Here is an 11,795-nt window from a genome sequence, read left to right on the forward strand (position 1 = left end):
CATTAAAATAGTAAATTTATTCAAATTTGATTATTTGGTAATATCATAAATATAATGATATATCTGACTCGCATGAATTTAAACTGGTTAGGTGTTAACTTATATTCTAAAATTCATATAGTTGTATCATATATTCATAGAAGAAAACAGTTAGATAATAGAATAAGCTATAGAGTATTATATAGCAAACCAACCAGAAAACAAAAAGGAAAAAGTACCCCTCTAGTATTGCAAGGTAAGAACGTTTGAACACCAAGTATAAGATATGCCAAAAAAATTAGTATTTTACAATACAATACATACTTAAAATTTTTTTTACCATCAATAAATACTTAAATTTAATCTATACAATTGTTGGATCAAACTTAAGAACTAGTAAATCAGCTCATCAAAACAAATCAACAGGGTTTTCTTTGTATCCAATTGAATAAAAGAGTACTCCCTCCATTTTTTTTTTTTACCGTAGGAGAAATTGTTATACGATTCATTGTGTTTTTTATAAGAAAAACTACAAAATTTTATAAGCATTTATTATATTATTTTTAAATTACTCTTCATAACTTTAACTTTGACAAACTTGGTTCCTTCACATGCTAACGATTACAAGGGTATTTTAGTTCATATTTTAAGTTTCAAACATAATTATTATAGAAGCTTTTACAGATATAATCCATATTATGAGATTAAAGTAAATAAGTAGCCAAACATTTATTTTATTTTACATTATAGCTGATTTATTATATTTGTTAATGATATATTATTGTATATCAATGATAAACTCTTTTTAATTTTTTAATAATAAATTCTTTATATATCAATGTGAATTGGCTATATTCTTAAATTTTAAAAAATTTAGTCCATATTTTATGGGCATAAGAATTTTTTTGGCTAATGGACCAACTTATCCATTATTTATTATACTTAATTAACTTTCTTAAATTGTGTTAGGTAAAACTTACTCATAATATGGACGGAGTATGCTTTTCAAGTGGTCACTTGGAATGTAGAATACAAAATAAAAATGAGTTAAAGGAAAAAAGTGAGTTTATATGTGAAAATTGTTTCTTCTATCCTTGAATAAAAAATTGCAAGAAAGAAATAGTTGCTGTTAATTAATAATAATATAAATATAATAAATATTATATATTTCAATTTTGGTGCAAGAAAAAGGGCACTTCCTTCCCTTGCACCAAGGGGTGAAGGTAAGTTAGCGGAAATATACTAATATCGTATTTTGGTATGTGTATAATAGATTATTGTAATTAGTTGGTTGATTACATATTTAAATTTATATTTGAAATTAAAATATTATTCTCTTCCTCTCCATTGATACAAGGAGAGAGAGATATCAACACAGATATGCAAATAATATGTTTTACAGAAAAGTTATACAAAACTCAAAAAACCATATATAAAACCAATTAAAGTTGATGTGAATAATAAAAACTCTCGTTACTGATTAGGTGGAGCCTACTCCTCCTATCAAATGTATATAGAACTTGTGAATTGACCTTTTTCCTTTCCTTCTATGTTCTTCATTCCCCTTGTTCTCTTTCTATGCCTTGTTTATCTTATTTCTTAACAATACACTTCTTCTGAACCACAATATAAAATATTAATAACTACTTTACTATTTTAAAAATATAGTTAGTTAGAACTTTAATCATTCAAAAAATTTTATATCTTTCCAATTATACTCTCATGAAATACTCTATATAAGTACAGTGATATTGATAATTGAAATTTTAATGCATCATTTTTTCAAAAAAGAGTAATAAATGAAGTAGGAATATAGTTGAAAAATAATTATAAAGATTACCTAATGTTTTATATTTTGAATCGAGTAGGGATTTTAGAATGTGCCCTATAGTTTAGTCCGGAAGGAGTACGTAAGATCTAATGGGTTTCATTAGGTTCTTTAAAATTGGAGACTCCACTTGTAAACAAGAAGCAGCGCAAAAATTGAGCAATATAAAGTAAAAGTATATATACTTATTTATTATTCAATAAAGAAGATGGTCGTCTCACAACATGTAAATGACAGAACAAAACTAATGTACAAGCACATCAATCCACTAATCTGGAAAGTAATATGGATCCATTCTTAGGAACCAAATAGTGTGTAAGCTCCAAAACAGTAAAACACAGTTTCATTGGGGTTTTGGTTACTGGTGAGATCTTCTGTACATGTACAAACTCACTCAAGTAACTAGTAACCCCATGTGAAGTATCAGACCAAACTTGAAACCCGGTTAGGGTAAATATAATTTTGTGTATAAAGTATTACCAATTTAGCATAAATGATTTTCTTTTTGGCTCTTTTTCTCTCTATCTCTGTAATCCTTGTTTGCATAGAGGGCAACAAGATATGATTCTCAGCCATTGATCCACACATTTTTGGTGAAACATATGAGAACATGGTAATTGCCTCACTTCTTCTCTGTCCTTGTATTTGGTTAAGCAAATGCAACATTCCTGTCATCACACAGAAAAAAGAAAGGACAAACTCATATAAGCCTCTAAAAATTTTCAAGATTCAATATCATATAAAGAACACGATTTTGAACTTCATAAACAGCACAAATCCCAAAGAAATAGGAAATATTGGTCATGGCTTGTAAATAATACAATTTCATCTAGGTTATACATGTGCACGATGCAGGTAGATAGCAAGAGATCTATGGACTTGGAGTTATATGACAACCGGATGGGATTAGATCCTGTAGTAACAGGGTACTGTAAGTTGTTTGATACATGTTACATATTTACCATGATATCTAAGATATTGGCAAAGATTGAATACCAAACTACTATCTCTTGGAAGTTACAGTATTATATCAAGAACTAGATTTTGAGACTCATGAATTGCACAGAAGCCCAAGAAAGAAGCAACACTATTCGTGGCTTGTAACCAATGCAGCTTAATCTAGAACCAGTACACACCAAGTTTGTTATTTTCAAAGACAAACTAACTAGTGCAATTAGTAAAGTTTTGGGAACTTTAATTTATTGATCTATTGTATGATGCCATTCAAGATCACAGCGCGCCAAATATATTGCCAAGATTGAATTTAATGGTTAAAACTTGGAAAGTGCTTCATCTTTGAAATGCAAGTCTTAAGTTTTTTAGATACTTACAGGATCTTCATTGATCAGCCCTTCACTGGCTTCAGAATCATGGCCATGCTCCAACTTGTTATGACCTTGCTTGTATCTCCAACTTGGGAGCTGTGAGATTTGATCATCAGAAGCTCCCTTATCAGAAGATGCCATGTTCATGTTGTAACCAAGGAGGCTGCTGATCAGAGGCACACAGCAGCACAGAAGGAGGAAGAGAAGGAAAGGGAAAGAGTAGGTGATGGCATTCCAAGCAAGCAAGGAGATGCAGAGCACGTGCAGCTTTGGAGCTCTTTGGAATGACCCAAAACGTGAGTCAAAAACCCAAACATTGCCCATCACAAACCATATCGCGAAGAAAAGCTCGAGTGAAGTCCTGCATTTGTTCATCAAATGGGAACACCTGCATCAGACTTGCAGGCTTCAGATTCAAGTTGAATTGTAAATGTTGCATGATTAAAAAAGAGAGAGAGAGAACTTGAATGATGGTTATAGAACTTGCAAGATAATACAAAGTCCTTTCACTCTATCCATTTTTGTAGTCCTTGGAAACTCATGCTTTTTTATAGGTATGGTATGGATATTAAAGAACCGTGTATTGAACACTCAAATATTACATCTGGCTATTTTATCTCTTTTAACTTGGTGCCACATACCATCCTGTGCTTTGTTGTTTCTGACATGATTTATCTGTGACTTTTGCCATTATTGTTTTCTAGGAGATGACGTTCTAGCTTTGCTAAAATGGGCAAGTGCCATACATTTGCTGTTAATAGCAATAATAACAACCAAACCAAGATGGGTCAGTTATAACAGAATTAATAGAAAGTTTGATTCATAGGAAGCATTTAATCTGATGCAAGAGAGTATTCAAGGAAATATTGTCTTTGTCATACCTAAAAGCACCCACGAGAACTTTTACTCCTTCAAGTTTATTTCGATTGTTGATTTGGTTTCTCAAGTTTGATTTTCATTGATTTGTTCTTTTAAATTTTTCATAGTTATTGATTTGATCTTAATTATTTAAAAAAGATATAACATTGTTAAAATATACTGACATGAATAACAAAATATTGACAGCAAATTAGCAACCATGCAGATTAATAATAAAAAGAAATGTAATTATTCATGTAGGAAAAATTTGGACTCAAGAATTTAAAAAAAAAAAACCAAGCATGAATGGCTTAATCGATAAAAATCAAATTTGATTTAAAAGTTAGTTTGTTTTCGTTTAGCTACATATAACTTAGAGTAATAACATGACAATTAAAAAAAAAAACCATAAGAGACAAAATTGATAAAAACTAAATTCAAGGACCAAATAAAGTTGAGGAACTGAAAATTTGATTGTCCCATGCACACAAACACACATTTTGGAGTTCTTTTCTAAAAGCCTTTTATGTGTATTCGTTTTACTTTTACTTTTACTTTTAATAAAAGTTGCCTTCCTTTTTAAGTACACACACGCATTTTGTAAGGTTTTGAAAAGCACAGTAGAATACCTGGTTTCTTCATTGCCTCTCTGTTGTTCCATGTCTGAGAGGCTAAGAGCATCTCCATGAGACAGATAAAGCTGACGATAGCGTCCATAAAGTAGCAACAGATTGAGCAAACAGCCAATATCATAGCCAGAAATCCATATCCTCATGGGCCAAACAGGCCTCTCACTCTTAGAAATGGCCAAAATGAAGGATGTGAGGGTTATCTGAACCATCAAAGCAATCAACTCTAGTGTCATCCATGTGCTAGAATTAAAAGGATTGGATCCAAGATCAGACCTTGATCCATTTTGGTAATGAAAAACTCTTCTTAAGAAGGTGAACCATCTTGCTCTTGATATCCTCATGGCCATCCGAATCAAAAAGGAAGGCCTTGAGTTATGAGAAGACCTGGTTCTGGCACTAGCCACTCTATCTTCTCTTGATACAGAGTTTGAAGAAAAGGAAACCAATGACCCTGAATTCATTTGAAAGTGTTTTTTTTTTTTTTTTTTGGAATCAAATCAAGCTGTGAAGTTGCTAAAGCATGAACAGAAGACACCCTTTCTTTTTGTCTATATCAGAGAAACACTCTTATTGAATTCTATCTGCAAAAAATAGCATGAAGAATTGCAGATAACCAACTTTTTTGTGACTCCAATACCATCTGAGAATTTGTGAACAAACCAGGACCAATTCCCATAAACTTCAGAACTCCACAGAAAGCCAGAACTTCAAGAAATTTTCCGGGTTTTAAGTCTCAGCAACAAAACCCAGCTGATTTTGATTTCCAAGACCACGAGCCTTTCATCGAACACTTAGGCGACAAAAGCTTAAAGCTGATAATAAACTCGGGGATGGAATTTTATGGATAGAGCAGAACAAGAAGAAGCAGAAAAGCTATGACTTTATATCATGAAACCTGCTTAAAACCTCAGCAACAAAACCCAGCTGATCTTGAATTGAAGACCAAGAACATGAGACTTTCAGCAAACACATACAGAGCAGAAAGCTTCAATTCAACGAGAGGTGAGAAATTCAAGTGGGGTTTACTGGATGAAGCTGAATATGAAGAAGAATCAAGACCTGAAGTGTATATAGGAGGATGAAGAAGAGATTGGTATGAAGGACGTGTCAGGAAGGTGAGGTTGGGTCTCAGATGGTGACCAAGAATCAACTGCTGAATTGCAAAGCTTTGCTTTGATTCCAAGGGAATCTACAACTTCTGGAGGGAAGTTAACCGTTGGCCAAACTTCCTCGGGCTTTATAACATATGCATATATATAATATCAAGTAAGCCAAATGGAAGAAAGCAACTGGCTGCTGATCTGCTCGCCAATCTCTCAACTTACCACCTTTTTCTCTCTCCCCACAAATAGAACATTAAGACAATCTCAAAGATTTCTTTCTTCGCCCTCTCCGAAAATAAAGATGAGCTGTTGGTCTCACTTTGAATTCAAGTAGATAAGACTTAAATTGCTGATATTTGTTTTTGATTTAAATGACGGCCAGTAGAAGGAGTGTTTGTTTGTTTGCCCAAAAAATAATAGAAAAGAAATGAAAAGAACAAAAATGGATTTGAATTCTGGCGGGTACAGTTTGACTGATTGGGGATTATGTGGCAAAGAGTTGGCCACCTAATCCAATTTTGCAGATTGTATATCAGGTCGGAGGAGGGTGGTCATCCTTGTGTCTCCCTCTGATGGCTACATTTTATTTTCTTTTTTAGATATTTATTTATTTGAAAAATACTCCATCCAATGCAATTACTATTTCTAAATACATTAGTTGAAATATTAATATTTTAAAAAAATTATATTCCTTTCATTTTAAATTATATTTTTAGAGAAAATTTTTCATTTTAAAATATAAAAAACTTTGATAAAAATAAAAATTTATTTTTTAAAAAAACATTTTATATTTCTGGTACTAAATTACTTTTAAAAATATCTTATAAAATAAAGATAATGGATTACTCTATATATGTATCATGAACAGGAGGTAGATGCCCCTACTAATCCATCCTTTTGCCGCGTAACATATCTTTTCTTTGATGATAAGTGCCTAGTAAAGACAGGAAATTCTAGATAATTTTGTATGATCGGAGTTAATCATTATTTGAATTTGTTGTATTATTACTTGGGAAAAAAAAAAAAAAACACACACAAACACACACACATGTAAGATTACAGTAACTTAATCTTCCGAGCGCTTGGTGAGATACGTTTACTCATGCCCACGCCTGTCATTTTAGAAAAATATATATGAAAAAAAAATGGCATGTTTGGCTTACCAAAATATAAATCAGTTACTCCCTCTATATATGACATCTCCTAAAAATCCTACTTAATTTAAAATATAAGGCATTAAGAAATTTTTTATAATTATTTTTTAATTAAACCTTTACTTTATTTATTACTCTTTTTTTAAAAAATAATGCAATAAAATTTTAATTATCATTATTAAAGAATTTATATAAGATAGTTAAAAAGAATATAATTGAACAGATTTAAATATCTTTAAGACTTTGTGTAACATTTTTTACAATCGTGAAGAAGCTAACAATGTCATATATTGTAGTTTAAAGGAAGATATTATTATTATTATTTTAACAAGAATGAGTTAGAATATTATAATTATTATTAGGTAGTAAATGTGGGATTCTTGTCGTAATCGCCAAAATTAACTTTGTAAGTAGGATGAAGCAAAGCTTATCAGGTCAACGTTCCTTAATTGATGGAAGGGAAAGTAGGCCTAACTGAAAACAGACACCATGCATGTCTTACTAATCAAATGTTGGAATTCAACTTTTAAATAAATAAATAAGTATAATTCAATTGGCTAGAATTTTTTAATCCATGAATATTATATAAAACGATATGGGTATAGGGTTGCGCAATCCCAAAGCTAAAACCTACGTGAGTTCAAATTAGTGTTTAAAAAAAAGTGGAGGTAAAATTAAAGTAAAATATGATGAACAAACAATTAAATAATGAAATATAATAGGTATGGACTGTGAAGCTCAAAACAAAGCTGATGTTGAGTTTACGTAATAATGGAAGTAGCTTTTCTACATGGTTTAATAATATATATCGGATTTTATTAGAGTAGATGATTTAAATTTATTAGCTTATTTGCTCAAATTTTAACTTGTTCAAATATTATTAAATATTTTTATCATACTACATTAAGCAAAGTTATGTATTATAAAATTTTCAAATATTTTTTTTTACAAGAGTGCATATTTGGTTCTTTAATTTCAAATAATGTTTCATTTTAATTGCTTAATTTTATTTTTCAAGCACCTAATTTTAATATCTTTAGTTTCAGTAACTAAAAGAATGATGTCATTGAATTGTTAAATGTGGATAAACATTTTCAAATGTTGTTATATTAAGTAACTTTATAAATGACAATTGGCACAAAAAATTATCATTTAATACTAATGATATAAATGTTAGAAGACTAAAAAAATATATTTTATAAAAATTTAAAAATTAAATTAAGACATATATAAAATTAAAGAATTAAATGTTTGTTTTTGTAAAAAAAAAATTCCATTTGTAATGATTGCCCAAAAAATATGTCATTCTCAATGTCCAAACGGGCCCTCTAATCTCCAGATATTCACATGGATGAAACTTGAGACTTGAGAGCCTCACGTTTACTCGGCCGGTTGAACTTTTAACAAAACGGCCCACAAAATCAATTTAGATTTAGGTGACTGTAATCCAAATATTCATTAACTTTATCCTTCATAATTAAATGTTTAAATTTCAAACCTTAAAATTAATAAAGGAAATAAGTCAGTCCAAGCTTTGTTAAATAAACTTAAACTTGTGTAATAAATCAAAAGCTTCAACCCTTTAACTTTTATATTATATAAAGCTTTTTTTTTTAAAAAAGCTCAAGCTTGAGCTTATTTGAAGGCTGGTCTAAATTAAAAAGTTACTTAAAAATAGTTCTTTTAAATAAATTTACGTAATAAACTTTAGAAAAAAATTACATTTAAGAATCACTTAAACAAATTAATTACGGACAATGACAAACAAGTTCCATTTTTTTAAAAAACAAAAACCAAGTCCTTATTTTTTTTAACAACAACTCATTTTGTATTGGTACTTATTTAAAAATAATTTGTTTGAGTAGTTTCTAAATGTAATTCTTTCTAAATTTTAAAGTCTTTAAATATATTTCGAACCTATTAAAATTTACATATACACAACATAAGTTTGCAGCTAAAGTAAAGAGGAGGATTTGAAGGAGGAGTAGAGGCTAAGAGAACGAATGAAGAACGGAAGAAGTAGCCACTAGGCGTAGGTGACTGGTGAGGAGTCAATGAGATGAGTGAGGAAGCTTGATGAGAAGTAACGATCGAGAGAGATTGAACGAAGATCTAAAGATTAAGCACAAGACGAGGAGAAGTCGCAGGAGTTTGAAAACGAGGTCGAGGATGACGCAGTGCAAGTGTTCAGTTTTAGGTTCTCTTTTTTGTTTTATCAAATTGCTTTAGGGTTTTTAACTTTCTATATTTCCTAATTCCTAAATTAAATATTTTATATATTTTATATCATTTATATATTCCCTTCATTCTTTTATATAAGAAGTTTTTTAAAATTTTTTTATCCCTAAATATAAGAGGTTGGTAGCTTTTTTTTTTAATAAATGGATTATTATATTCTTATTAAATTGAAAAGAGAAAAAGATAAATACTCTGATTGATTTATTTTAAAAAAATATTTATTTTTTATCTACAATAGTTAAAGGCAAAATTAAAATGTTATTATGCCTTTAATTAGATAATTAACTTTTATTAGTTTGCATGATTTGATTAAAAACATCTTATATATATAGAGATGAAGGGAATATATTACAAAATAATAATAATAATAATAATAATAATAATAATAATAATATATGTAAATAAGTTGCCTTGTCACCCTCGTAGGCCAGACCTTGTAAAAATAAACTTATTCTATTTATTTAAATAAGTTTGATTAAAAACTTGAAACTAACTTGACTTATTTGCCAAAATGGCTAAATCAGGTTTGAAATAGGTCAACTTATAAATTCTTGATAGGCCACTCGGCCTACTTCTACTAGATAGATAGTGATAATTAAATTCTCATTAGGAGGTATTCCTGTAAAGTGATACCTATGATCTATTAACTAGATTAGTTTAGATTAAAAATATGTAATACTAAAGTGAAAGTGGGGGAAAAAAATCATTAACTTACTCATTTTTTGCTGGTTAAAGAAAATTAAGTTCTCATTTTTCCTTTTCCATTATGGGCTTATGGCATAATGTTCCTTATTAATTCCACCCTAAAAATCAAGGCTCATTATCATCATAACTGGAGGAAAACTTTTCCATTGTATATATAAGTCAATTTTTTCTACAACATAAAATTGAATTAAATGTTAGGTTTTTGGTAAAATTAAAGAGGATGTTAATTTATTTTACTCAAGAATTTTTCAAAAAAACAATTTGAATTTAATGAATGGCTTAAATCTGTTCATTCAATAAGTATCTCAATTACAGCTATTAAATTTTATCAATATTTAAAAATCATTAAGATACATCTTTCAAATCACTCTTCCCATATTATATGACAAAATTTCTTATAACCTTAATTGCATCAAATGATTGTTATTATGCCATATGAGATATTTAGTGAGTAAGTGGACTTAAGTAATTTACTAAAGCCAATCCCACACACCAATGTGATTTTAAGTATTGATTGTATAGTTATTTTCATTAAAATTCTGAATTTATTAGATGCACTACATTAATTAAATGTACATATATACTTTTTTTGGGTACATACATATATACTTTTTTTATTGTTCGACACAATATAACATGAATTCGTTCAACCGGTCAAAATATTGAATTCATTTAAATGATTGATTTTACCTTTCCTTTCTTGCTCAAAAAATATATGTAAATATGATTTGATGGTTATTAGCTCAAGATGGAGCCAGTGGCCTTGTTGTCACAATGGCATTACCGCCTACCTTCTATATGTAGAATGTGAGTTTGAGCCCAAAGGGGTTGCGAAGGGTGTGTGTGTTTCCTTTCATTAGAGTTGAAAATAAAGATGAAACTTGAAGGGTCACCTGTTTAAACTTATTTTTATAAAGATTTGGATTTGAAAAAAATGATATATTTTAAGAAAATTGAGCTTTCAAACTTGGCCTTGAAAAAATGAGCTCAGACTTGGACACCCTTGTAGGCTCATTTTTATTTTTTCCTTAAAAAATAAAATATTTTTAATTTTCAAAGTGAATTTAAACTTTAAAATATATGTTTATACTTTAAAATTAAAATTTTTATTATTTATTTTTAATTTTTAAACATTAAAATTTATAATTTTAAAAAATACATGAAATATTATAATTAAAAAATTTAATTTTTAAAAATTCCAAAAAATAAAAAAAAGGGCTTACGGTGTGACCCTAAATCCAGTATATAAAGGCCAAGTTTTAAAAAATGAGGTATTTTAAAAAAATTAAATTTAAGAATTTGAATCCTTAAAGATCGAGCCCATAAAGGTTAAGCCCATATAAGCCGGACCTGCTCGTTTTCTAACTCTACCTTCCATGGAGAGTTGGCAAAATATATATATATATATATATATTAGTTCGGGTGGAACTCATAACTCAAAAATCTCTAACAATAATACTCATTCATTATCAAAAAACGTATCGTAAAATTTGCTTTTGTTTAAATGAATATAATATATTTTGCTTTTGTTTCCCTCTCATGGTTTTTATATTCACCTTGCCTTTATTTAACAGTTAACAAAAATATACTTTTTGGTCTTATAATTTTATATCAAGCTTTAATTTGATCATTTAACTTTGATTATTTTTTATTATTTAAATTTTAAATAGAGTGCAAAAATCATCTCCTTTAACATGCTTAATTAATTAATGCGGCAAAAAATGCTTATGTTGAATTAAACTAATTTTTATATATTATCTAAACAAATAGCGTGTAAGTTTCATATTTTGCATAATTTTTTCTAAATAAGTTACATTATTTATGGCTTAAAAATGGTGTGGCTTGTTAGAAATTTTATACTATGTAGTTATGAAATATGGATACCATATTTGAGTTTTCTGAACTAAAAAAATTGGGGTTAAAGGGGGGAAAGCAGGGAACATTATTTTTATTTCACATTTTTTTAGGGTAAA

General features: G+C 29.1%; 1 protein-coding gene across 2 annotated transcripts; it reads right to left on the bottom strand.

Annotated features, from left to right (window-relative positions):
- Positions 1 to 1,972: 1,972 nt before the first annotated feature.
- Positions 1,973 to 6,042, bottom strand: LOC129303676 (E3 ubiquitin-protein ligase At4g11680-like). 2 transcript variants are annotated; one of them, XM_054943151.1, is made up of 3 exons: positions 4,620 to 6,042; positions 3,139 to 3,493; positions 1,973 to 2,475 (listed from the first exon to the last, which is right to left on the bottom strand). In XM_054943151.1, the coding sequence occupies exons 1-3, from the start codon at positions 5,081 to 5,083 to the stop codon at positions 2,329 to 2,331; spliced, it is 966 nt and encodes a 321-aa protein (XP_054799126.1). In that variant the 5' UTR covers positions 5,084 to 6,042; the 3' UTR covers positions 1,973 to 2,328. The 2 variants fall into 2 exon arrangements, with proteins under 2 accessions (XP_054799126.1, XP_054799125.1); XM_054943150.1 differs by having other exon boundaries at positions 3,139 to 3,520; positions 4,620 to 6,040.
- Positions 6,043 to 11,795: the final 5,753 nt, after the last annotated feature.

The sequence above is a fragment of the Prosopis cineraria genome, unplaced genomic scaffold (assembly GCF_029017545.1).
Source record: "Prosopis cineraria cultivar Desert tree isolate PC_DT_omini unplaced genomic scaffold, ASM2901754v1 PC2, whole genome shotgun sequence".
Lineage (NCBI taxonomy): Eukaryota > Viridiplantae > Streptophyta > Magnoliopsida > Fabales > Fabaceae > Prosopis > Prosopis cineraria.

Coding starts and splice junctions, on each gene's coding strand:
- LOC129303676 (XM_054943150.1), bottom strand. CDS start 5,083: ATGAATTCAGGGTCATTGGTTTCCTTTTCTTCAAACTCTGTATCAAGA. Junction 3,521..4,619: donor AGAGGCAATGAAGAAACCAG/GTATTCTACTGT, acceptor AGTCTGATGCAG/GTGTTCCCATTTGATGAACA. Junction 2,476..3,138: donor GGCTGATCAATGAAGATCCT/GTAAGTATCTAA, acceptor GTGTGATGACAG/GAATGTTGCATTTGCTTAAC.